The sequence below is a fragment of the Sesamum indicum genome, linkage group LG12, assembly GCF_000512975.1.
Source record: "Sesamum indicum cultivar Zhongzhi No. 13 linkage group LG12, S_indicum_v1.0, whole genome shotgun sequence".
Lineage (NCBI taxonomy): Eukaryota > Viridiplantae > Streptophyta > Magnoliopsida > Lamiales > Pedaliaceae > Sesamum > Sesamum indicum.
Window position 1 is genome coordinate 766,694 of NC_026156.1, and position 26,057 is coordinate 792,750.

General features: G+C 34.7%; 5 protein-coding genes across 9 annotated transcripts in view; 1 reads left to right on the plus strand and 4 right to left on the minus strand.

Annotated features, from left to right (window-relative positions):
* LOC105174860 (2S seed storage protein 1-like) lies at window positions 1,141–1,866 on the minus strand. The gene has a single exon (XM_011097085.2). It carries the CDS (start codon window positions 1,796–1,798, stop codon window positions 1,352–1,354), a length of 447 nt encoding a protein of 148 aa, XP_011095387.1. The 5' UTR covers window positions 1,799–1,866; the 3' UTR covers window positions 1,141–1,351.
* Window positions 4,174–8,638, minus strand: LOC105174862 (1-acyl-sn-glycerol-3-phosphate acyltransferase). 2 transcript variants are annotated; one of them, XM_020698533.1, is made up of 6 exons: window positions 8,191–8,638; window positions 7,684–8,062; window positions 5,507–5,656; window positions 5,318–5,416; window positions 5,146–5,238; window positions 4,174–4,694 (listed from the first exon to the last, which is right to left on the minus strand). In XM_020698533.1, exons 2-6 carry the CDS (start codon window positions 8,008–8,010, stop codon window positions 4,413–4,415), a joined length of 951 nt encoding a protein of 316 aa, XP_020554192.1. In that variant the 5' UTR covers window positions 8,011–8,062; window positions 8,191–8,638; the 3' UTR covers window positions 4,174–4,412. The 2 variants fall into 2 exon arrangements, with proteins under 2 accessions (XP_020554192.1, XP_011095394.1); XM_011097092.2 differs by having other exon boundaries at window positions 7,684–8,078.
* On the minus strand, window positions 9,143–12,907 carry LOC105174861. Of its 4 annotated transcripts, none has more exons than XM_011097087.2 (6): window positions 12,348–12,907; window positions 10,635–11,310; window positions 10,303–10,543; window positions 9,797–9,859; window positions 9,369–9,479; window positions 9,143–9,241 (listed from the first exon to the last, which is right to left on the minus strand). In XM_011097087.2, the coding sequence occupies exons 1-5, from the start codon at window positions 12,694–12,696 to the stop codon at window positions 9,387–9,389; spliced, it is 1,422 nt and encodes a 473-aa protein (XP_011095389.1). In that variant the 5' UTR covers window positions 12,697–12,907; the 3' UTR covers window positions 9,143–9,241; window positions 9,369–9,386. The 4 variants fall into 4 exon arrangements, with proteins under 4 accessions (XP_011095389.1, XP_020553895.1, XP_011095388.1 ...); XM_020698236.1 differs by having other exon boundaries at window positions 9,365–9,479; XM_011097086.2 differs by having other exon boundaries at window positions 9,143–9,479.
* On the plus strand, window positions 20,063–23,674 carry LOC105174863. The gene is made up of 3 exons (XM_011097093.2): window positions 20,063–20,667; window positions 21,289–21,414; window positions 21,700–23,674. Exons 1-3 carry the CDS (start codon window positions 20,269–20,271, stop codon window positions 23,218–23,220), a joined length of 2,046 nt encoding a protein of 681 aa, XP_011095395.1. The 5' UTR covers window positions 20,063–20,268; the 3' UTR covers window positions 23,221–23,674.
* The window catches only part of LOC105175148 (reactive Intermediate Deaminase A, chloroplastic-like), a 3,274-nt gene continuing 897 nt past the window's right edge, over window positions 23,681–26,057 (minus strand). The window contains exons 4-7 of the mRNA XM_011097494.2: window positions 25,498–25,565; window positions 25,133–25,206; window positions 24,947–24,996; window positions 23,681–24,052 (exon numbers count right to left, since the gene is read on the minus strand). Coding sequence (XP_011095796.1) covers window positions 23,955–24,052; window positions 24,947–24,996; window positions 25,133–25,206; window positions 25,498–25,565 — 290 coding nt within the window. The 3' untranslated portion in view covers window positions 23,681–23,954. The remainder of the gene's footprint in view (window positions 24,053–24,946; window positions 24,997–25,132; window positions 25,207–25,497; window positions 25,566–26,057) is intronic.

The following is a 26,057-nucleotide window of genomic DNA, read 5'->3' on the forward strand; positions in this document are numbered from 1 at the left end:
TAGATATACAGGAATGCAGTTACTTGTTAACTAAAAGTCAATTCCAACGGAGCCTTTTGGAGTTATCTAGAGATTTTTTTTCGTAATGTGTCTTAACATGTCAACCATTTGTATGACATAATCACACTACTGTATGATGACTCAACTTGTTGTATTGAATTTACTTCTTGGACATGTTAGGTTGGAAGAAAGAAACAATTTAATGGGCTTCTATACCTTGCTCTGGGCCTAGCAGGTGGCCTGTTGGGCTGGAGCCCACCTCCTCATCCTTGGACTTTAAAACAAATGTTTGAGGAGGTATCAAATATAATTTCAAAATTATTCAACATATAATTCACATTAACTAATAATATTTATAAATATAATCATGTATTTTGAGTTTTTAAAACTTAATAATATTAGGAAAATCACTAAAACTTTGATATTTATCGATTCATATGTAAATATATATATAATAATTTAACTTAATGTAATAATATACATAATAAATCTTCATGAATGTTAAATTTTTAGTATTTGTCAATTTTTAGCAAAATATTAAAATGGAAAAATTAACTAAAAATAATAAAGAAACGATATAATCGCGTAAGATATGGGTAATTATGCCTATTTAAAGAGGTCAAAGGCTGAAATAGATATTCTTCCGTTCGCGTTTCTTTCACATGTAGGCCACGCTTTGTGTTATTTTTATTTTGATTTTTTTTTTGGGAGAGGAGGAGGGGTTGGTTCTGCATGATTTATGATTATAAGGGATTTTTTTTTACTATTCAATTTTATTTTACAAGGATTATATGTAAATAGTAAATTTTCAAAATGAGTGTAAGTGTAATTTTAAAATTTTTTTTAAGAGAAATATAATTTTATATTTTTAGAAGGAGTTTAAGTGCAATTAACCCTTTTAAAAATCCGATCCTCATGGCGCATTTTTGGTTATTAAGCAGAGGTACCAGAATTGATTCATTTTTAAGTGTGTATATATATATTTATTATATTATAAGTGTATTATATAAAATATGTGATTAATGCAATTCAAAAATCTGAATTGTTAAGTAGGCGGACATGGCACAATTGTGGGGGATTAATATCCAGAATTTTGATTTGTGGAGTAACGGTAGATGGGGTGCATTAAGAGAAAACAAATTATAGGCAATAAACCGATGCAGATGCAACAACACTACTTGGCAGCTCTAAAGCGCAACTACTATTATTATTACCAGACACACGATCATGTGCTACAACATTATTAATTATTCCCACCATTTCTCCCCAAAACCAAGCATTAATTAGCCCACGCACAGGCTACTTCCTCTGCGGAGAGAAACAGTGTCTTCTTATTCTACTCAACATCCGCTCAGGCAAAGATTGGGCGCATGCGGCACTCCGTGGGGTAACTCATGCCGCACATACGGGGAAGATACTGCATCATCTGCTGCATCTGCTGCATTTCCTGCTCCATCCCGTACTCCTGCTGCATCTGTCTCATCATACACCTTAGCGCCTCACAGCGGCAATGCGACTTCACGTCCCTCAGCTCGTTGCAGCACTCCCGGAAGTGCTCGAACTGCCCTTGATTCGCCTCCGCGCTCCTCAGGAATGATTCTTCGTATTGCCCCCTCATCGACCGCATCCACTGCATGCAGTGCCTCATTTGGCATTGCCGGCTCTCCCACTCGCACCCTCGTTGGTTCTCCTCCTCCCCCTCCTCCGCCACGCTGGTTGTCACCACCGTCTTATGGGCGGAGGCGCTCACCAGAGCAGCGGCGAAGAGCACGGCGAGAACTATTGTGAACCTTGCCATCTCCAGTTGTATATATGAGTAATTAAAGCAAATTGATGGATGTTTTTGAGTGAGGATGAAGTGGAGGAGGGAGCAAGTGTATTTATAGTGGAAGTGAGCAATTGCATGGCGAGAACGTGGAGGAGTGGAGCTTACACGTATTGAAATCATGCAAATGCTGCCATTGCTGCTTCTGGGCGCAGCTCTGGGTAGGAAGGCTTTTGGGCTGTGGTTTTTTGTTTGGGAGTTTGGAGTTGGCAGTGATGATCAGCTGCGTGTTGCTGGAAATCAGACGACTAGACATACAATGAACTCCATCCACCAAATGAATCATGTGAAATAACATGTTGGACACTAGCTAGCGTCTCCATAGCCCTACACTTTGTTGGATTCTTAATGAGAATCTAAAGCAAATAACAAGAATGTGGCACTTTAATGTTGCATTTTCGTGAATATGGACACAATACGATATGAACGATACAATGATAAGATAAAAGTTTGTCATTTAAGATTTACTATTAATGAAAATTTTAAAATTATAATTTAATATTTTGTTATTAATATTAAATTTTGTGTTAATGGTATATGATCATGTGATACTATAGATATTCGACATCGATTTTCATTGACAATCAATAGTCATCTAATTTTGGAAGTGAATTCGTTTGCATTGTCTACGAATTTGTGTTTTTAATCTAATTATTTCAATAAGTAATCTATCACATGCATGATTATGGGTAGACAAAAGATACACAAAGACCGTTTAGTATATTATAAATCATCTAAATTAACGAAACGATGGATGTATTGGTCCATTATACCACCTTGAATTCTTTTAAGAAAAGATGGCTCAATATATCTAAATTACCCTTATAAGGATGGAGATATCTCTAGTCACATATATTAACATGTAAATATATTTAAAGATAATTTGATTAGAAAAAAATTATTTAACATATAATAAATCAGTCAGGGTAAATTTGAATTTTTATTAAAAAAATTTTATTAATATTAACAAATTCGATTAACTAACATGGGATCTATTTATTAAATAAAAATAAATATCAGTGAATTATATGTAAGTTCAAATTTATAGGAGATTATTTATAACTTTTTCAAACTTAAAAAAATGACTGTATAATTATCCTTATATATATGTATATATTGTTTGAAATTCTTATATACAAAATTCAGTCAGGCCCAAGGTTCTGTATCAGGCTTCTTCTTGGACTTTTGAAATGGATCAATTAGGCCGAAGTCTAGCCATTTCATTTGGGCTTCTAAGATGTTTTGAAGGGCGCATGAGCCATTTATCAGTTGGGTCTATTTGAGCAATTTAATCCGGAAAAATTGAATATCAATACTAAATACGTACATGACTAATTTCTACTGATATGATATGATTCACATTATTTAATATTTTTCACATTTAATACATATAAAAAAAGATTACTTCTTCAGTATTGCATCACGAGGCTAATGCTCGATATTCAGTAATGCATTTAATGATACGTAAGCTGTCAGCAATGAAATTTATATTGTATTGACATGATATAAACATATAATTAAATTCAAGAAGAATTGGGGTATATTGTGATCCATGGATGAGAGTGGCACATTAATAGAATAAAGACGTGATCAAGGAATTGACTTAAAAGATTTGAATGTCACATTGCATGATATAAGAGATGTGTTCATTTTTTTTCCTTTTCTTGTATTTCAAGGTAGAGAAAATAATAAAATGCATCCTATTCAGTTTTTTCACAAACTAAGAGTATGAAAAGTTTAATCAATATCTGTGGTACTGGTGGCATGTATGTATGTATGTATATTGTAGCAGGCACACGTAATTCTCTTTCATTTGGTAATAAATATGTGCAGCGTGATCATTTTCAAACCTAATCTTGGTTTCTTCAAAACAGGTGCATTTCAGACCTAATCTTGTTGTTTATGACAGAAATATGGCCGACCAACCAATCTCCATGTTAAACCTTAGCCACATGCTGAAAGCAGACCAAGTTAGGAAAGGTTGAAAAACTTGTCCCACAACCAATTATTATTTGTTCACCTGTTTTTCGGTATGATGATGAAAATGTGTAATGCATGTCTTATTTCTTTATATATTGACATCCTAACTCTTACTCTTGTAAGAACAAAAAATTAAAAGAAAAGTTTGTATTGAAAAGACATTTGACAGAAAATAACATTTTAAAGTCGATGTAAAGATGTAATTACACACTCGACATAAGAAATCCGAACCCTCAAACGATTGTTATTGTTGAAGTCTCGATAATGAGTACTTGATTTTTAGTCCAAGATCCTTTAAATTGATCGCTCGAGATTTTAATTAGTAGACGAGCTCCAAATTTTGATACAATATTTGACAACTTTTGCAGTAAATATAAAAACTATCATTTTTAAAAAATATCGACGTATTGAACCAATATTCCGCTATAAATTCACATAGTACATATAAGAATTTTCTACATCAAATTTGAGAGCCAATTTATTGGAGAAAAATCGGCGTTTGCTTGGCTGAATAGCTCTGTGTCAGTAGCAGAAGACTATGTTTCCAACTACCATCATAACTCAAGCTTCAAATGCAGAGCCAGCAACCTTGGACGGAGCTGCTAAGCTATGAAGCCACAGTTCGGCAAGAACCACCATTTTCTGATAATGCTGGGGGAGTAGGCCTTTGAGAGTGGGGCAGATTCTTGGCATAAACATCATGAACCAGTTTTACATAGTCTTCGACTTTGTCGGGCGTCCAATCGTCAGTTCTGATAGGAGGAAGATACCTTACAGTTAGAGGCGCCGGTCTAACATGCAAGCTGCCCTTCCTCCAAGCTCGATGGGTGCCCGTCAAGATGATGGGGACTATCGGGCGACGTGTTTGCAACGCCAAGTGCACAAACCCCTGTTGCATAGATGCAATTTTGATTTAGAACTTCATATAATGATAAGGGTATGATGCACCGACACTTCAAGTAATCACCCCTACAGCGTCCTGACATGTGTCAAACCCGAAAAGAACAAAAAACAAAAGAAAGACACGAGTGTCAAACACACTGTTTAGCATGTCTGATATATAGGTTCTTTTATAATTTTAAGAAGTAAGGTGGCTAACAACATTTTTCTCTTCCTATTAGTTTTATTCCTTTTTCTCAATCTTTCTTCTCTGGTGTGTCTTAATGAAAACGTCACTGACAGGAATTATCAGTGCACTAATTAAGAGGGATATCCATGCAAATACTCAAACAACATGGGTGGTTTATATAATATAACCATAGTCGAGGGGGTGATAACCTAATAATACGCCTTGTCAACGTCTACAACTATGAGATCGAAAAACCAGTTATTGATCTTACCTTCTTAAAAGGTAACAAACGTCCATTCTTGGACCGTGTGCCTTCTGGAAAAATGATCAATGACAGATTGTTCCTAACAACTGCATCAGCAGCCTGCAGGAGAGACTAGTGGTTAGCAGATGCTGTAATCTGCCTAATAGCAAGATCATAAGTAGGTGAAATATTCAACTACCTCCTTCATGGACTCAATGGCTGCCTTTGGATTCGACCTGTCGATCCGCAGATGGTTTGCCAAAACATACAACTGTCCGAAGAGTGGATAAAATATTATCTGCACAAAAACAGATTGCAAGAATTCTTGAAATGCTGTCATGATATGCTAAACGAGTCGAGGGTAGGGAGAGATAATAACGATACCTACCTCTTTCTTTGCAATGCCAACAGTTCCAGTGGGAGTAAGCCACATAATAAGGAAGATGTCTATGGGGGATGCATGATTACTTATATAAATGGCTCTCTCGTTCGAGTACTCAGCGCCTTGTATCGTTATAGGATTCCCCAAAATCCACATCTGCGCGCAGGCAGTCCCGCAATCAATATGAATATCGCGTATGATCAAACATAGTAAACAACTGTTTAAGTGCAAGAACAAGTCAACTGTTTGAGCTGTTGGCTAAGACGTTATCAAGCTCAATTCTTGATCTTGATATCTGATAGAGTTATAAAAGCATTAGCTCCTTATTTGGTGGGATTTAGATACTGTTATGTTAGAGTTCAGACATTGTTAACATATTATAGCAACCTTGTGATGTCATGGTCATTGAGAACAGTAGTTTCAGCTTAATTTCCCATTCAAAGCCCAGCTAAGGTCCCCATCTTCAAAGCAGACAGACGGACAGAGAAAGAAGAAAACGGCTTTCTTAAATTTCTTGAAAAACTAGCCACATCATTTGCTCCAAATTTGAGGATAGTATCCCCCTTCCCTTTCCATGTCTGTCTCTCCTTTACCAGCTCAACTAACCACATTCATAAATTTCTAACAGGGCTCACTGTATATATCAAACAAAAAACAACGTGAAACATTTTAAAAAGACCAACAATTTGCTATAATATTGATGTGGGGTTCAGTACCCATCCTAAGAAAATTACCATTATGCCTTCATCATCTTCGAAAATACGGAAAACTCATAAATATTTTTTTGAGGTTTAGCATGATTACGGATACTTCTCGTTATTTAGAAAAATTATAAATACCCTCCTCAATAGAAAATAATTATGTAGCCTTAGACGGTGAAGTGGACATTAATTACTATTTTACCCTTGCTAAATTATTTTAAAAAATATTTGAAAAAATGTAAAAAAAAATTAAGGTGGGTAAAATAAATATTCTAGAGAAAATATTAATTCATAAAAATATTTCAAAATTTTCTAAAAAATATATCAAATAATTTATAATGTAAAAGGCACTTTAATCAGTTCAACACAAAAATCAGACCGGAAAATTAATGGAAACTAATAAAATTGGGCTCGTTGTAGACGAATGTTAAAATTAGGAGATATTTGTAATTTTCAAATAACGAGAAAATATTTGTAATTATATCAAATATCATAAGATGGTTAAAGTTATCGTGAAAAATATAAAAATTAACATCATTTTATTCAGGTGGAATCAGTTGAAATCTCATCAAACTCGTTGAATCATTGATATCAAGTCCATTGGACCCATCAATTCTGAATTATGCGAATTCTACACAAAAGCTCGTATGCTTTAACTCTACAATTTAATGGCATTATTGATATAAGCGTCAAAGGACGTTCATATTTATCGAAACCTACCCAACAACCACATCACACATATGCTGGTCATAGGGTTTGAACCATAATCAAACACCATCTCAGTCACACGTTGCATTTAATCTGGACTACTAAGCTACGTATGTCATGCCCATTTGTTTTAAATTTTCACAGATTAAGTACGGACCGTATAATGTGTACGATCGGAGGGTACAGTAAATTACAATAATTTCTCCAAAAATTTCATATAATTAAAAATATCTTTTCGTTAGTTAAATAATTATCAATATCTTCCTTATTTTAACGGCTACTTAACAATTAGCTCAATCCGAAAGGTTTTTATCCATTTTATATAATAAATTGACCAAAATGCCCTTGTAAATTAAAAATTATGATTTTATTTGTTTTTTACATTTTTTTAATTTTTTGTTGGACTAAGTGGATATTTTTTATTAATTTTTAAAATTTCTCTATCCACCCCATCCAATTTTTTTTAAATTTTTTATTTTTTGTTAAAAAATATAATAAGGGCAAACTTGACAATTTGATAGCTTCCTCCAAGAATTATATAATTTCATCAAATATTATAAAGTATTTATAATTTTTCAAATAACGTATTCGTAATTGTAATTTACGTTATTTTATTATTTTTTGTCCATTTCACCAACAAAAGAAAATTATAAATTTAATGATTTTTTTTTACCTTTTAAAAAAGAATAAGAAAAAACAAAGGAAAAATCCCGAAGTTGGGGAATAGGATATCAGAATATTCATGAGTAGAAACCAACTTATTTTAGGACTTACCAACATTTTCCCGGTGACATGGCCGTAGATGTTCCCCTGCCTAATCCTCTGGTACGGCCACGGCAGCAGCACCACCATGATCACACCCCATATGAACGTCGTCAACATCATTGACACAAAGCACACGACAATTCTCACCCATGATATAAGCACCGGGAACCACCCGGTGTCGTCGTCGTCCGTGTAGTATTCATGGCCTCCTGCCCTTTTCTGCTGTCCATCCACCATTGCTCTGGGCGGCGGCTCGGTGTTTGGCCCCGTGCTGGCGTCGAAGTAGCTTCCGAACCTCCTGTTCCGCAAGAATCCACCCAACCCAGAAGTTTCCATGGAGAAATCAATTATGAATCAAAGAAAAATGAAGTCCCTTTTGCCTGTGTTGCTACAAATATATCAATCTGTCAGAAAACACAGAGTAGAGACATCTCAGGGGAGTGATTACTCTGAGTTTGGCTGGTTGTAGAGGGAATGAAGATAAAGAAAAAGCAAAGAGTTATAGTGAAGAATTACATGAGATCCTTGCAGTAGAAGATAGATAAAGCAAATTCAGTAGAAACGTGCGGCCAAACAGAGACAGAAGCAGGAACTAAAAGGAGAGTTTTCAAATGTTTTATGATTGCTGCAAGTCAACTGAACTGGTAATACAAGTCAGCCAGCAAAGCAAAAAACAAAGCACCAGAAAATTCCATTCTTGAAATTCCAAAACTTATCACATAAGCACACGTTTTCGTCAGGAAGCCATGTCTTCCTTGTTCTATGTATAATACAAACGGGAGTTACAACAATGGAGTTTGAGGGTGTCTGGAGAGAAGAGGGAGTACTTGCAGTGATTGAGATTGAAAGTAGAAAGAAAACTGGAGGCCAGAAATCAATGGAAAGAGAGAAGTAACAAGACAAAATGAGAAGCTAAGGTAAGGGGGCTAATGCCTAATGGGCCTTTTCCTATATTTCTTAGGGTGTGATTGCTACGCTAGGTTTTTATTTGGGGAATTCTATCCAATTTTCAAACACGTGACGTCTGCTTTTTTGGGGATTTATTACCTTTTTTTTAATGCTACCATACCCTTAATTGTGACAGGAAACTTTTATTATTTTGCAACAGGAATCAAAAAATTTTAGACCACAAGAAAGGTGGTTCTTCAGAATACCCATTGTAGAGTAAGTTTTACATGACCAGCACCATCTAAACAGAGATCACTAGAATTGTCAAGAAAATAGATTGGCGATCACTAAAGTTGGAATTTGATATAAAAATTTGGCCAGTTTGTTGGCATTTTCACTTTCAATAGCAAATGAATATTTTCAGTTTTGTTTAATTTTCGTGTGAGATGTGAATGTTTTGAATCAATTAATAAAATTACATTTTATATTGAACTATGGTGTCAATCAACGTAAAACCAAACATAAAAACTTCAAAAATGAAAATGCAAAGACCAGAAAGAAAGTATTTGTAGACATGATCTGAGGTGTCAATTTGCAGCCAACAAATTCAGGTTCTTACACAGCGTGCTAAGTGTTGGTTCTAGTACTTGCAATATTCGCAAGGTTTCCAAACCTGATGCTGTATTAAAAATAATAAATAATTACATATATGAAGTGTACATTGGAAATAGGAGAAGATGTCATAAAATATAAAAGACGAATATATACACCATCTCATCCTACAAATGCATGTTATACATACATACTCTCTTATGAACTGAGAATCATTTCTTCTTTGGAGCAGATTTCTTCTTGGCAGCAGTTGTCTTCTTAGCAGCAGTTTTCTTCTTTGAATTTTTTAACCCCATTCCACTTTCCTGTCAACACATTGAAAATAATATCACCAATATAAGATTGAAGTTTGCTGGGATAAGCATTCTGAATTTGATTACACAGAGTTACCAAAAGCAGGGTAAATTCATCAAAAACATGGATGCATCAGGTTAACAAGATCTTTCATACCAACTACAGCCATTTTGCTCCAAAATAATTTGGAAATTGTGCATACCAACATCATATATAAACGACAATATGTAAGGCTATATTTTAGAGAGGTCAAACAGGAGAAGAGCAATCCATCCAAACAATCCATAGGCACATCCGAGAGAAGCCCAAGATATCATCAGAAAAGTACCTTCCTGTAGTGAATGTAAGCAATTTTACCAGTAAACTCCTTCCCATTCTTGTCCACATAAACCTGAAAAGTATTTAACAATTTGGTAAAGATACAATTGGAGAAAATAGATTAAACATGCATCTCAAAAGAAAAGGATCCTGGTCAAGGGTGCATATGAATATTCCACTGTTTGTTAACAAGCAAAGAAAAGAAAAATGGTGCTTAGGGGTTTATCTGAACTCCGAAGGCAACAAAGTATATCAGCAATTTTATCTATATCATTTGGGAGGACAAATCCCATTAAGATTGCATCCTATGTGTGGGTAAATGTGATTGGCATTCGTCTTTACTGCACCAAGAAGTAGAATGTACTGGAAGGAATCACAGCTAAAATGAAAACTAGTCTTGATAAAGAATTAAGCATATATAGGAAACATCCTTGCATATAGTTCATCAGAAATAATAAGTGTTAAACTAGAGCGAAAAGAATAAACATTAGATACAATCAGAAAATTTTTACTTACTTTGTGCCCATCTGAGCCCGTATACCAGTGACCAGCAGATCTACTAACTGCATGTACCCTTCGGTTGCCAGCATTTTTTGGAAGTCCAACACAATTTTTAGGGTTCACCCAGTTCTCAGAATCTTGTGATGCATTGTCAACCTGAGACTTTTTGACATTTTTCTTGCTTCTTGTGGAGCTTTTCTCAACATTTTGGCTCTTATTTGTTTGCCTGGAATTATTTTCTTGGGCAAATTGGCCCCTGCAGAAAAATGAACAGATTCAATTGATAAACTTTCACATGTAAAACAATAAAAGAAGATTTAAAAAAAGAAATTACTTAATATGCTTACATGTAATCAATTATTGATACATTTTGTTGCTTGTATTCTTGGTTGCTTCCTGCTCCCAAGGGGAAGAAGTAGGGCAAACGCTCACGCACTAGTTTCTGAATTCTTGAATCCTTGTGGAAAAAATAGGAATGAGCAGGAGGAAGAGAGCCCACATCCAACGTCCTCTCATTGTCAGAGACCTTACAGTCAACTTCTGATTTACTCTTGTTTTTCACGTTTTTGAAATATTCTTCACAGACTTCATCAAAAGCAGGTGTAAGAATGTGGGAACTCTTCTCTGAACAGAAATCTTTCCATAAGTCATCATTTTGGCACTTGCCAACTGATGCTTCTTTTTTCTCCCTATTGCTCAAAGCTACATGTTTACTAGTATCTGATTGTTTGTTCAGAGACAAAGTTGCACGACGCATTTCTTTGCTTGTGTCTTCAATCACGGAAGGATCATCAGAATCAGAATCAGAATCAATCAACTGGAATCTTCTCAGAGGACTCACAGTTAATTTAGGAAATATCTCATTGTTGCCTTTTGTTTCCATATTGGCGGAAGCCGAAGCTCTTGAAATTTCTTTCCACTTTCTTGATCTCCATTGGCTTCCAGAATCTAAACTCACAACCCCCTGTCCACGCAGGGATGGCTTTGAGCTGCTACACACAGAATTAGTAGGACGAATGCCTGCTATTTAGAACAAATAACAAACTTAGATTATCAATATCAGCATACACAGGGAATGGCTGATCAAATGATGTACCTATAAAGTTAAGCCATTAGCAACACACGCTAAACGCAATAATCAGGGTTTCAGATGATGCGGGTCATTTTAACAAACAGCTTTTCAGCAAGGCCCTATAGAGCGTCAAGCTTTGCCTGTTAAGTACTTCACTAAGGTTACATGAGATGCCTTCACAATCAAACAGTACTTACAACAACAGCAAATTCTGTTTTCAACCTACTGCGTCTCCAATTGTTTGTTATGTCTAGCTTTGGAATAAAGCATTTCAAATCTCAAATATGCATCTATTATATTCCTACCAGCAACAACAGCTTCTAGTATTCCTGTTACAAAAGCAATGGAATTTTTTAAATAATGATGGAAAACCATTAAGAAAAGAAGTTGCGTCATTTGTATGCAATATCTTTTGCAACTTCAGCACAGCCACATATAATTTCAGCTTTTTTTCTCTTTTAAATGTCTAGAACCTAGATCTGCACATGCTCCTGGTGACTCCTCCAGCATGCACCTAGGATTGAGACAATATCAAAAGGGAATGTGCATATGTAATATTTCACTTTTATACATTCTTGATTAATTTAAGCCAGATTCACAAGGAAAATATTTGCACATGTGGATGACTACCATTCACTTTATGATAGCTGCTGCACACACAGCTCAGTAACGTATATTCGCCTGAAATGCGGAGCAAGAGAGGTCAGCTAACCCAAGCCTCAAATGAAGAGGCCTGCTCTATCAAACATCTATAATGCTATAACACCACATCACTCCATTCACGTGTTTCTTTCCATTAGAAGACAACAAAAGACTTCCCACGCACAAAATAGTCGTGCAAACATCAAAGTAATTTCAAACTTTTAACTAATTTCCAAGATTTCTGTATACTTCCAATGCTGGAAATACATTGCAGATACTCCTGCTTTACCAAAAAAGGCCATTGTAATAAACTGACCATCAAACCAACATTACGAAATTCAAATACCTCTGGGCCAATCTTCCTCGGAAGAGAAATCCTCGATCTCATCATCCACATTGCAGGGCGCACCCTCAGAATCCGTCTTTCTGGACTGGGATGTGGGTTGTACCGTGGGTCCACGGCAAAGCCTTTTGAGAGCCGGAGGTGGGTCCGAAACATGAGAATCGGAAACCCTAACGGGAGATTCGAAATCATCCTCGCTGTCTTCTACAATCGTCCGGAGATTGACAGCTGTTGGTCGCCTCTTAGCTGGCCGGAGTAGCGAATCGGGTGGTGGGGTGGGGTGGGGCTCCGAGTGGAGATCAAAATCGAGCCCTAGAGAGAAGGATGGAGGCTCAAAATCATAATCCGCCATGAGAGACACGGTGGCTTGCTAGGGTTCTTTATCCAAAAATGAGATCGATGAAAAATTGGGAGTGAGGTTTTTCAATTTGGGGGGATTGGCGCCAAGAATGAAATATGAGAAATTGAAAAGAGTGGCGCGGTTTAGCAATGAAGCCACCTCCACCTCAAATCAAATCTGCCCTACTCCAAAAAGCCCTCCGAAATTTAACCGTCCGCGTTCCTTTTTTTTTTCTTTTTCTTTTTCTTTTTCTTTTTCTTTTATCTTGTTTGCTGTGATTGAAATAGAAGTAAATTTTAAATATTTTTTTATTTAGTATGAAAAAATTACTTTTTTTAATTTTTAAAAATTAATCATTTTTCTTTATTTTGTATTAGCATATTTATATTAAAATAATTTAAAGTTACTAAAAAATTTAAAAAGTAAGTTTAATATACTTAAAAATAAAAATAAGCGTCAAACAACGACAATAATAATTTTTATATGTCAACATTTCGAATAAAATAAGTATTGTTTTTTAGTTTAAACTATTCAGTCTCAAATAAATAAAAATTACTACCACAACCCTAATTTAATTTCAAACACATGTGCATTTATCGGTACCGAAATTATGTGGGTGTTATTAGGGGGAGAAAGAAAAAATAATTGGAGAGAAATTATATTTGTAGGCAATATAGTTCATAAAAGTAAAATCGATACTTTCTGGTATTTTTAGATCTTATATTTTTATTTTTTCGATCCAATTTGAATTTTGAAATAATTTTATATATATTTAATTTTACTTTATTTTCGTCTATTATATCCAGCCAAGCATCAAAGTTCTCTTTATGCATTCTATTTTACTTTTATTTCTCTTATACATCAAATTTTCACCCTAATTAAACCAGCACTAAAAGAGCAAAAGTGGGAGTTATGGGACATTTACTAGTGTTGAAATGCATATTTACAACACGGGAGAAAACGAATTTTTCGAGCTCGAGTCGGCTCAATTCATCTGCCACCCCTAATTGTTGTTACTCATCTGATGAGGGCGAATTCGTAAAAGTGTGCCCTACGTTGGACGAAGGTATCGGACAAGCATCTTTGCCCCTCTCCACATGTAAAATTCATTTCGTGCTCTTGGAGAGGTAAAACTTAATTATTTTTACATCAAATATAAATATTGGAATAATTACGCCACTTTTTTAAAATTTTGTGTAATTAAATAATAACTTCATATTATTTTAAAAAAATTATACCTAACATCCTCAACATTTATTTTCATCCAACATATTTATATTTATATTTTCCGTATAATAAACAATACCCATTACCACATATCATTTGTATTTATATTAATTTAACTAGAGTAATGTAAAATACAGAACATTATATTCTTTCATTATAATTACTTCTATACCCATCAATTTATAATTTTTATTTAAATAAAAAAAATACACATACATCTACAAAAAAATATTAACATTATTTACAAACCATCCCAATTTTTTTACAATTATTAGATAATTTTTTTAATTATGCAAAATATAAACATAATTTATATATATAAATATCGTAATTCTATATAAATATAAACATAATTTATATATATAAATATTTTAATTCTATATATTATTTGAGTGTGAACCTTATTAGATGAATACCCAATCCAGTGGCATTGACCAAGTCTGTCCAAGTGATTTATCAGCTGGCTCGACACCCTAATCTCAGGTCACATGGCGCCACCCACTTTGATTGGACGTTGAAAATTTATGGTGATTGATGGTACAAAATATATGGGGGTTTATACCAAAAATATTTTTGGATCTCATCTAAAATAATTATTTTTTTGAATCTAGACATACTTGTATGATTCGTACATTATCTTTTTGAATCTGAATTAAATTTTAAATTTTATTTATTAGAAAAATATCATGCTACTTATTATAACACACTTAATCAAATACCGGAAAATACTATTTAATAATAATTAATAATTTAAATTATTATTTTCATAAAAGTCAATCTTTCCTATTCTAAGTTGGGTTTTTTTCTCTATTTGTAATGTTGAGGATTCTTTCTCTGTTTTACCCACCAACACCAACCACAAATTATTTGCATTTCACCCTCTAATCATTTCATTATTCTTTATGAATAAGTTTTCTCTATTATATGCATAATATTATAGAATATAACAAATAAGCTTTAAAAGGTCGAATAGTTTATAAAATTAAGAGTAAATTACATTGGTGTCATTGATATTAGGTATAATTATACATACGCTCAAAATGATAAGTACATTATTTTAAAATTATAACTTTATTTACATTGTTCCCATCACGGGAGAACAACTTAAACATATCATTCAACTAAATCACAATTGTACTCTATTTGAGACGTACTTATAATTTTACAACATATGTAAAGGGAATGTTGATGTATCAGCCCAAAATTAATTGACCAGACCAAAAAGGTGCAAAGTGAAAGACTCAATTACTATGTGTAAGGCTCATAATCTGGTTAGAGAATTAATCAAAGAACAATTATATATCTGATTGAAGGGGAAAATTTTAGCCCGAACCCAATTTGGTAAAATTTAAATCATTCATATGACAAGTGTAATATACTTATCGTATGATTGGTATACAGTTCAAAAAAAATTATCAATTACACAACAAGTATAATACACTCACTCTGTAATTGATTTAATTCGAATGAGAATTTTTCCTAATTCAAGTTTCTTAATTTTTTATTACTTAAATTAGATTTTCATTTAAATTTTGAATGGACACTTGCTATGCGCCTACTGTTATTAAGGTTTAAATTTAATTTTAATTAATTAAGTTCAAATGATTAGATATTTCAATTTAATGGATTATTTCATCATATGAATCAATCTAAGTACAAAAAAATTTTAATTAATCAATTTTATTATTAATTAATATTTTGAAATAATAATATATTTTAAAATAAATAAAAGCTGGACCAGCACCAACCAAATGATTCCCAAAATTTAGGTACAAACATAAATTAAAATAAACTTTACAAAAAATAAAAACATTAGACTTCACTCCAATTTCCTACATAAATATTTCTATTTACATAGCCCTCAAAATTTTTACAAAATGTGACAAAAGAATCAGACAAATCATAAAAATTTGGATGAACACGACCGCGAATGTTGAATTGACGCAATTACCCTCATCGTCACTCAGGTATACTCTGCAGCGCGGGCCTCCAGGACCGTTGATGGGCCTCAAACCGATCACCCACGTCCATCAACTGCGCTAAAACCTGTTGCACTGACAGCCCTTGTGCATCTGCTTTCTTCACCAGCTGCTCCAACTCTTTCTTCGAGATTTTGATCTTCACCTCCGTAGAAGATAAAACGCCGTCGCTTTCTCCCAGAAGGCTTTTCTTCTGTACGCCGAGAGAGTGGCTGTAGAGATCCCCCCGGGTTCCGGTTTTATCACCCGATGCGAACGAGCCCCAGTCTTCGCCGCCCCATTCCGCGGCGGATCCTTTCCTTATGCAGTTTCCCATACTATAGTATCTACTCTCTGTGCGTGTAAATGGATATCTCTGGGCTGTATGTATAGAATTTGAGAGTGGAAGGAGAAGCGGGTGATATATAAAAGGGGCGGGTAAGGCAGGTGGTTGTGGTATGTGGGGCCCGTACACCTATTTCGGGTTGGCTCAAACTGAAGGCTCATTAGGTGACGCCACCGCCACTGAGTCGTCTAATTGAAGGGACTGGCGGCTGAGCTCGGCTACTAACCTGGCTTGTTCGATTTGCTTACGTTTCTTGATTTCCTGAGAAATACTTAAAAACCGCCAGCATTGAAGGGATCCGAGTTGTGTTGGTTGACCCGGTTGGGGAAACCATGTCAATCCGCCAAGTCATACAAGTAATCTTTCAAAAGGTAATTGAGGTGCAGTTATCTACTCAATCCTTTTAAATGTGTCTGTCTTTATTAAAATGTGAAATATTATGACAAGACTTTTTTCGGATATTATAATTCCAAAGTGATTATATTTAAGAATAATCAATTAAATGAGGTGTGAACTCTTTTTCCAGATAGATGATACGTGTACCGTCAGGGATAAGACTTTCCAAGTGTCAGACGGTTATAGCAGAAGCTGAGGCTCACAAGAGCCGGCTAGTAGACATCAAGCCGCTCCGTGTGAAAAGGAGCTAGCAACGGAATCTAGGGTGTGAACGCGGGTGAAAAGGAGCTAGCGAAGGGAATATCTCATCTACATGATCTCATGAGGAACGTCATGATTAAGCGCTTTAATCAATTCATAATTACAACGTTTATCACTGTTATTAACGTTGATGACTACCACCTCACTCACTCACTCGCCTCAAATCATTAACACATTCCGCCTTATGTATATTATATGGGATAATTAAACTCTACTTTCTCGATATTTGGTATAATTACATGTTAAAATTTTATTTAACACTTTTAATGTTTGTTTTTATTTAATAAATAAGTATATTTATTAGACAAAGATTATCGAATTGTTGATATTAATAAAAATATATATATATCTACTATCAATTGACTTATTGATTATTGCAGGTCAAATAAGTTTGTTTTTATGATCAACTTACCCTTATACGTCTAACGCATTAATGCATGTAAGAAGATATATCTTTACTATTATAAAGATAGTTTAGTTCAAAAAAGTTATTTGACTTGCAAAAGATTAATGGACGGTCAGTATCAATTTTCATTCAATTTTTTTGTTAATATCAGCAAACTCAGTGAACTTTGATTAACGGAGTGACTTATTTGTAAGACGGAAGCAAATTTCAGGAATGCTAGATATAATTTTCTAAATACAGAAAATTTACATGTAATTATACCAAAACATCAACAGAGAAATATGTAATTATCCCATATTATATTGTTTTTGTGAATCATTTGATTTAGAAGTTGTCAAATGTTGGAATTGCGAGTCTCCATTACTGTTTTATCGAGAATAATATTAGTTGTATTTCTCTTACATTATCTGTACAATCTTAGTTGTCTTGTGGAGGGGCTGGTGATGAAGCTCATGTATTTTATCCAGAGTCAACTCCTTTTTTATTGGGTTAATTCAGTTTTGTATCGAATCAGTTGGGTTATTATTATTTTTTTCAATAATGGAATTTATATAATTTTAATTTTATATATTTAAATCGATTTTTATACTTTTAAAATTCTAAAAAAGAATTATCTTTATTGTCATACTTATAAATTTTTCTATTTATTTTTCTCAAAGTCTATTTATTATACTCTCGTTTTGTTATAATCCTTTAAAGTAAATAAAAATAGACAAAATTATACTTGACTATTAACAATATAATATAGGGTAAAATGCACTTTGCCTCCATGAATTGTACTTGATGTAAATTAAATTTTTAGACAATTTTGCCCTTATGTTATATATATAGTTCAAAGAATTTCCTTTTTTTTCTAACAATTATGTATTTTTAGTTTAATTGAAAAAACTATATTTTAATTATAATGAAGTAATAGAAAATTAGTAAATTAAATAGTTTGAATGTTATTATATTTACAGACTTAAGTCTAAGTAATGAATGAGTATAAACAATACACAAAATAATTCCATAAAAATATTTTATTAATTTGGTAATAACATTAAGTTATTAACTATTTATTCTTTTATATAAAGATGAGTAATTAAATATTTTTTGAATATGTTTTCTTTAAAAAATAAAATATTTATATTTACTTATTTCTTCAAAATATTTAACTTTTGGGTAAGCATATATATTTGTCAATTTATTAACTAGCATATATGAAAATTGTTGTTTATATTATATTTGTTGTATATCTACTATATATATTAATTTAGGTTTAATTACATTTTGTCATCGAACTATGACGTTTTTACACTTTGACATCTATACTTTTATTTTATATTAATTTACAATATCAACTTTATGAAATTTGTATTTTGCCATTTATAACTATTTTTCAATCAAGTTTTTTTTCTGGAAAAAAATAATATGCAGTCACAAGCGATATTCAAGGGTTATGCGATGTGATATTTTTTACATATGCATAATATGTGATGTTTTTTCGACAGAAAAATCAATAAAAAATACTATCATATATGGCGATGTGCAAATTTCGCAAAGTTGAGATAGTAAATTGACACAAAATATTTCGATGGTAAAGTGAAAAACGGCATAGTATAGATGGCAAAATATAATTTATCCATTAATTTATGCTCCACTTGTGATCTAAAAAGAATTAATCAAAAAATAATTTAGTGATGATTTAATATGCAAAAAGTTAAAAAAATATTATAATTATTCAATATATGAGGGTATTTTTGTCAATCAAAGGGGTAAGTGTTATATCAGTGATAACTTAGGGGGACAAAGTGTATTTTACCCTATAATATATATTCACTTTAATGCTGTCTATAATGAAATACGTCAATCAATTTGATTTAAAATTTTATGAAATTATGATGTTTATAAATTAATTAAGTAGAAAATAATTTTTTAAAATTCGAGTGGACAAATAGTCATTTTGATTTAGCACAAGTTTACAAATTGAATAGTTTTACATTAACGAATAAAAATGCATTTGTAATATTAAAAATTTACCCATACCGATATTCATTCTTAGGGGGATATTTAGTGTACAGACTCTATCCATAAAAAAAAAAATATTTTAATAGGCATATGTCCGAGTCTAAATCTAATATAAAAATATTAACTACGAGCCTGATTACGAATTATTAAAACGGTACGAATTTAGGTATTGCCCATTAATTAACAAGTCTAACATATTGAACTAAAGTTAGATTAAAAAATTAAATAGAATTAGTATTTAGGAAAAATAAGTATTGTATGATATAAAAAATGAGGTACGAATTCAAATCCAACTCAAACTTGAGTTGGTATCAGCATTTAAAATTAAGTATTTGAAGTTGAAAAAGCAAGTCCCAGTAAATTTACGTAGATTTTTGGAGTAATAAATGAATTTCATGCCAATCTCGTTTCGTTTATTGCATATGTTGTCCTCTCAAACACTACTCACTTCTTGGATGGATCCTCTATTATCACGTGCGGATCATCATAAATTCTTTGGCCTTTTTTTTTTTTTTTTAAATTAAAAAATTGAATAAGGATAAATGTATATTCTGAGTAAAAATAGAGTATAAGGTAAAATAAATGTGTGTGTGGTGTTTGTTACTCCAATTTTATAGGTAAGAAGGAGGGTGGTCTGAAAAGAAAATATGATAGGATGAAGGTCGCCGTCGGTATACCATGAAACCCATACGATGTCGTTTGTTTTTATTTATCTTCATGAGAAATACTAAATCATTAATCTGTTGATGTAATAGGGGACGTTGACCACTTGACCGTACAAATCTACACCCATACACGTATGCTTGTTCTTCCCCTACCCATCTCTCTCCCACTGTTTGAAAAGAGATCAAAGGTCCCCCACTACCCTACCCAACCCCCCCCCAGATCTAACACTCTCACACCCAAAACCATTTCATGCTTCAAAAGACAAGTGGAGCAAAATTTTGCATGTAGGAGACGAGCTTAAGGCCGGCATCACAACAATGAAGATAACCGTGGAAAGAGCCAGTGTCCAAGAAGCTCAGCACCCAAGACCAACGCTATCCCCTCTACCACCATCAGATCTTTCTTATAAGCCCACTTTTCCAGGAAAGCCGCCTCGCCGGAAACCCAAGACGTCCACCGCCGGAGTCCGGGTTAAGAGGGAATCTACCAAACGGAGCAGCCGGCCCGAGACCCCTTTACTTAGATGGAAGTTTGATGAATCCAATGACAAGATTAATTCAGTGGAGGACGAGATGGAGAAACCATCCAGTGAAGTTGGCCGAAAGAGTGGACGGAGAGTTAGGCCAGTGGTTTCTGCCAGGAAGCTGGGCGCCGGACTCTGGCGGCTGCATTTGCCGGAGTTTCAGACTGGTGGTGGCGGAAGGTTAGGGCTTCAGGTAGAGTTTTTCCTGAGAAATTGTATTTTCAAAACTCTGATTTCAGTTCTAGATACGTAGCATATGCATATATGTACGGTGCTACTTAGTTCTTCCATTTTTCTGGGGCTGCGGATTGGCATTATACTGTGAAGCAATTATTGCATTATGTTTTGGTGAATCAAACGTAGAGTATTATCAATTTCCTTATTTATATATCTTGAGGGTGAGGCGGCGGCTTTTGAATGGAAATAATACTTGTGCTTGTGTTATTTTTCAGTGCAAGGGGGATGACAGAGAGGCATGAAATGGGTTTTAATTACATACATCTCTGTAATTGAAATTTATTTTCTTTATTTGAATTTAGTGGTCCACTGGAGAAGGAGTCTTATGTGTTTGTAAGTTTTTGAATTTGCCTTCAATTGCATTAATTATTTGGAAGTTTGTGATAATGGAACTTTCAGGACCATATTGGTTTCCCATTTTGTGTTCTTGTATGACTTCTGTTGCAAAGAGCATTTTTCATGAGTTTGCTGATTTCTTAGATCTTGTGCTATTGGGCGTGGCTTGAAAGTTCTGCTTCTGCCAACTTCAAGGAAATGTAGTTCATATTCGTCTTGCTCTTTGTCTTCTTACATGCAGTCTGGAGATGCACGATTTGGGGCCGCAATACACGGTCAACAAGTCGACAGAATACATAGTTCTCCTGCAAATGATATGGTACATAGTCCACATTCTGTGTCTGGTTCTAACGGGCTTCTGCACAAGGTAATAAATTTTGTTCATGGTGCTCCTTCCCTTTTGAACTTTTGCTCGAGTATGATTGACTGTCAAATGGGACTATGGAATGAGCCGATCTTGTAAATTGTACTGAGTTCTGCACAATGACTAGCCATAGGTTGTAGACTGTCTTGTACATGGAATTCGGGAAGTTTACATTACAAGATTTGTGGTTTATGAACTAGTTGTTGCAAGTTGCTGAATGATGTTAAGACTAGTTAACAAAGATGGGTTTCTTCTCATTTTCTTTTCTAACACTATTACATGCTGCAGTTTGATCCGTCGTTTCAATTTCCCAACTCTGCAATGGAGGGTGCAACAAAGTGGGATCCTGTTGTTGAGAAAACATCAGATGAATTGAAGCAAATATTTGGCCAGAAAAAGCTCCCTAACCGACGAGCGCGTGAAGCTCCAGTGATATCTGCCCTTGAGACACAGCTTGAGCAGGCTAGGGCCAGAATTAACGAACTTGAAACTGAGCGCAGATCTTCGAAAAAGAAACTCGAGCAATTCTTGCAAAAACTCAGTGATGAAAGGGCAGCATGGAGGAGCAGAGAACACGAAAAAATTCGTGCAGTTATAGATGATATGAAAGTTGAGTTGTGCAGAGAGAAGAAAAGCCGTCAAAGGCTGGAGTTAGTCAATTCTAAGCTGGTCAATGAATTGGCTGATGCCAAGTTATCAGCCAAACGATATCTTCAGGAATATGAAAAGGAAAGGAAGGCCAGAGAACTGGTGGAGGAGGTCTGTGATGAACTAGCTAAAGAAATTGGAGAAGACAAAGCTGAAGTGGAAACTCTAAAACGAGAATCAATGAAACTGTGGGAGGAAGTGGAAGAAGAGAGGAAGATGTTGCAGATGGCTGAGGTTTGGCGTGAAGAACGAGTCCAGATGAAGTTAATTGATGCAAAGGTGATGCTTGAAGAAAAGTACTCCCAGATGAACAGGATAATAGCAGATCTCGAGGCTTTTCTGAGTTCCAAAAGCCGAACATCAGATTTGGAGGAGATGAAGAAAGCAGAGTTTCTCAGGGAAGTGGCAACCTCTGTTAACATACAAGATATCAGGGAATTAACGTATGAGCCACCAAATCCAGATGATATATTTTCCATCTTTGAAGACATTAATGTTGGTGAGTCCAATGAGAGGGAGGTCGACTCCAAACTCTATCATACTGTGACTCCTGAAGTAAATCGGCTCAACAAAGACAGTTCTGACAGGCATCTTGACATACATATGAATCAGAATCATGAACTCGAAGAGGATGCTAGCGAGTGGGAAACTGTGAGCCATCCTGAGGATCAAGGCTCAATTTATTCACCGGATGGAAGTGATCCTTCTGTCAACAAGAGTTTCAGGGTCAGCAATGTTTCAAGAAATGGAGGGGATGAGACGCCGACTACGGAAATTAGTGAAGCTGGTTCAGCACAACCGCGGCAGTCAAAGAAGGCGTCATCCATATCTAGGTTCTGGAGATCATGCCCAAGCAACGGTGATAATTACAGGATCATATCAGTCGAGGGGATAACTCGGAGGATTTCAAATGGAAGACTTTCTAACGGGGCTATAACATCCACCGACTGTGATTCAGGAAAAGGTGGGATTAGTCCTCATGATTTGGCTGGACAGTGGAGCTCACCTGATTCAGGGAATCCACATATAAACCGAGGGATGAAAGGATGCATCGAATGGCCACGTAGTGCACAGAAGAGTAGTTTGAAGGCCAGACTTTTGGAAGCGAGGATGGAGAGTCAAAAGATCCAGTTACGCCAGGTTTTGAAGCAAAAAATTTAGGTCCAGACATAAGAGTGGATGACAAACCTGGTTTCTTCTCAATCGTAAGCTGCTCATATTTTGTCCACTGAATCTACTCGGGTTCCATTATAAATGCAACGGAGAGTATGTGGTATTCGGCTCTTTGGTTTTCTCACTTTCTTTATATATGCCTTAGTATCAGTGCTGAGAAAGCTATGGCTTATTTATGGTTCAGACAGATCAGCATCGGCAACCATATAAGCAGATGATGTTATTATAAGTCTAACATGTAATGATTTAGTTTTATCCAGGAAACAGCCGGTTTATTGTACAGGCACAAACATTAAAATTGGGTTGTACCAGTAGTCGGCTCAGAGAGGCACTTCAATCACCATTGTTATGCAATTGATCATTCGTAGAGAATGTGCTATGCTATAATATCTGTATCTCATCCTTACGTTGATTCATGTAAAGCATTGATCAGATTTACCCATGTGAATTAAGAAAATTGTCATATTTTATTAAGGGATTGTAAGCTCTTAAATGCTCAAGATGTCGATGACAGGAACAGGAAAAGCAACACAAAGGGGGATTACTAAAAGAAGAATGTAATAGAAAAAAAGGAGGAAAACAAGAGTTCCAGCAGGTGTAACTCTTTCTTTGAAAGGTTTAATTTAGATTCCTCATGCGCAGAACTCGGGAGACTACACCATAGTTGCTGAAGTTTAATCAGTTAAACCTTTGTCAAAGTTGGGCTCGAGAATCATTAGGAGCTACTGTAGCACAGCTATGCATTCAACCTCAATTCTTGCATTCATGGGCAGTGCTGCAACCTGGTATGTCGAACGAGCTGGTGCAGGTGCTGGAAAATCTGCAGCACAAACAACTACGTAAACTTCAAAAAATACAGCAAGGACCCCATGAATCTGCACAGAAGAAAATTGATGTGAAGAGATCAAAGATTCAATGGACAAGACATATACTATACTTGACTATTCATAAACTTGGACAAGGCAAATTTCACATAAAATCAAAATCGTCTAGCTTACAACACCTTATTTATTATTGACAATGTTAACCATCATCATGGACTCATGCTTAGGACCGAAAGCCAAAATATTATAAATATTAAGAATTGTACCAATTCAATTACCGTGAAAAGACCTTCCTACAGATTTTCAAGTATGGGAGAAAGGGACTAACAAAATCTAATTGACCGGAGTTTTCTGTAAAGTCATAAAAGCATCTTTGAACCATACTTATGCAGCCATTATGTAGCTTTATATATTCAACTCAAAACACCTAACATTCTTGTCCTTCCACATCCTGAATAAGAAATTTGTTCAGGCAGCCAAAAATATGTTAATTTCATGAGTAAGTTGACCTGAGTTGAGCCTCATGCTCACAAGCATATTATATAGAAGCCGTAAATAACACGACAATGAACAATTGCCTTAACCATAGAATGAATCAAAATAAACTGACTTCTTTTAAACTGTGCACAAACTTTTCACTAATTTACATGAACATTAGAAAGGAGTAAATCTGGCTATTGAGATTAATAAATAGAGAGCAAATTACACATAATCCTCATAAAGGTCTCATGCAGTTCATGGACAGAGAATAAGCAAGGATTCACTGACTTCATATATTCTTTGGAATTGGACATAACGTAGTGACATATAGTGAAACAATGGCCAAAAAGAAACATATAAGAGGATGTTCAGAGTCTCAACACCAAGTTAAGACAATTGTGAGAACTTACATTTAGCATAGATCTCATTCACTTTCTTGAAGTCATTCAGATCAGCCAACCTGTAAAGAAACAGAGAAGGATCTCATGAAAATTGAGAAATAGTGCAAGCGGTAAAATACTTATTCAGTAGGTAATTTTGTGGGTTGTGGTGATGCATGTGCCCCAGATTTGGAGAGAAATGTAAGGATTCCCTACATGATTGTTGTCTTGACAACCGAGGAATAGCTGGCACCACTTGCTTTAAGTATCTCCCCAATATTCTTGAGTACCTAATAAATCATGCATGGGCACAACTATGTAAGTCTTCCCTCCTACAACGTAAATAAGAGGTGCTTATTTTCTGGTAAGAACACCTTATAAGATGTTGCTGGTGCTTGGAAATAACTTTAAGAGTAGGTCGCATAAGCTCAAAAGAAGAGATATTAGGAGCTTATGACCTCTTCTCATTGAACGAAACCTATATCAGTGTAATAACAGGCAGGTAGAATTTGCTGAGAGACATTTCTCTATTGAGCAACATTAACTTGCCTTAAATGCTTCTAAACACATATATCAACCACCTTTTTCACTAGAATCTTATCCACCAAGAGTGCATTGACAAATAAGTCCTTGAGACAAGCTGATGAGGCTGACATTGCTCAAATAAGATTTATAAAGGAAGCTTTCAACTCATCTTGATAATATTTTAGGTCAAGAATTGCATACTAGATGACAGATCCACTCAAAAGATTGACTCATGAATGCATTAACACAAAACAAGCAATTTTGGTACTCCTATCGCCCCTTTCTTTCTTCAGCCGAATCTTCTGTTTGTACAAAGAAACTAATAGTCTGTAATATGAATAATGAGAGAAATGTATATATTCTTTCATTCACATGGCAGTCAAATCCAATACTAATGGATTCTTGAGTTAATTACAAAGCAGAGAAGACAGAGTTAAGCAGTACAATATTAATAAGTCTTCCACTCTTCCTTTTCAGTAAAATGGTAAACTTGCAATCTCTTTCTCCTTCAAAAGTTCAATTAGCACTATGGTCCACTATAGATGTTTTGTCATATGGATCCCTTTGCCTGCCAACTCCATTATCTTTAACAAATTCTTTCTGAAAAGATATTTAC

Coding starts and splice junctions, on each gene's coding strand:
- LOC105174860 (XM_011097085.2), bottom strand. CDS start 1,798: ATGGCAAGGTTCACAATAGTTCTCGCCGTGCTCTTCGCCGCTGCTCTG.
- LOC105174863 (XM_011097093.2), top strand. CDS start 20,269: ATGAAGATAACCGTGGAAAGAGCCAGTGTCCAAGAAGCTCAGCACCCA. Junction 20,668..21,288: donor GCGGAAGGTTAGGGCTTCAG/GTAGAGTTTTTC, acceptor TCTTACATGCAG/TCTGGAGATGCACGATTTGG. Junction 21,415..21,699: donor CTAACGGGCTTCTGCACAAG/GTAATAAATTTT, acceptor TACATGCTGCAG/TTTGATCCGTCGTTTCAATT.
- LOC105174862 (XM_020698533.1), bottom strand. CDS start 8,010: ATGGAAACTTCTGGGTTGGGTGGATTCTTGCGGAACAGGAGGTTCGGA. Junction 5,417..5,506: donor TTGGCATTGCAAAGAAAGAG/GTAGGTATCGTT, acceptor GTTTTTGTGCAG/ATAATATTTTATCCACTCTT. Junction 4,695..5,145: donor GTTTGTTACCTTTTAAGAAG/GTAAGATCAATA, acceptor TCTATGCAACAG/GGGTTTGTGCACTTGGCGTT.
- LOC105174861 (XM_011097087.2), bottom strand. CDS start 12,696: ATGGCGGATTATGATTTTGAGCCTCCATCCTTCTCTCTAGGGCTCGAT. Junction 9,860..10,302: donor CGGGCTCAGATGGGCACAAA/GTAAGTAAAAAT, acceptor AATACTTTTCAG/GTTTATGTGGACAAGAATGG. Junction 9,480..9,796: donor CTTACATTCACTACAGGAAG/GTACTTTTCTGA, acceptor ATGTGTTGACAG/GAAAGTGGAATGGGGTTAAA.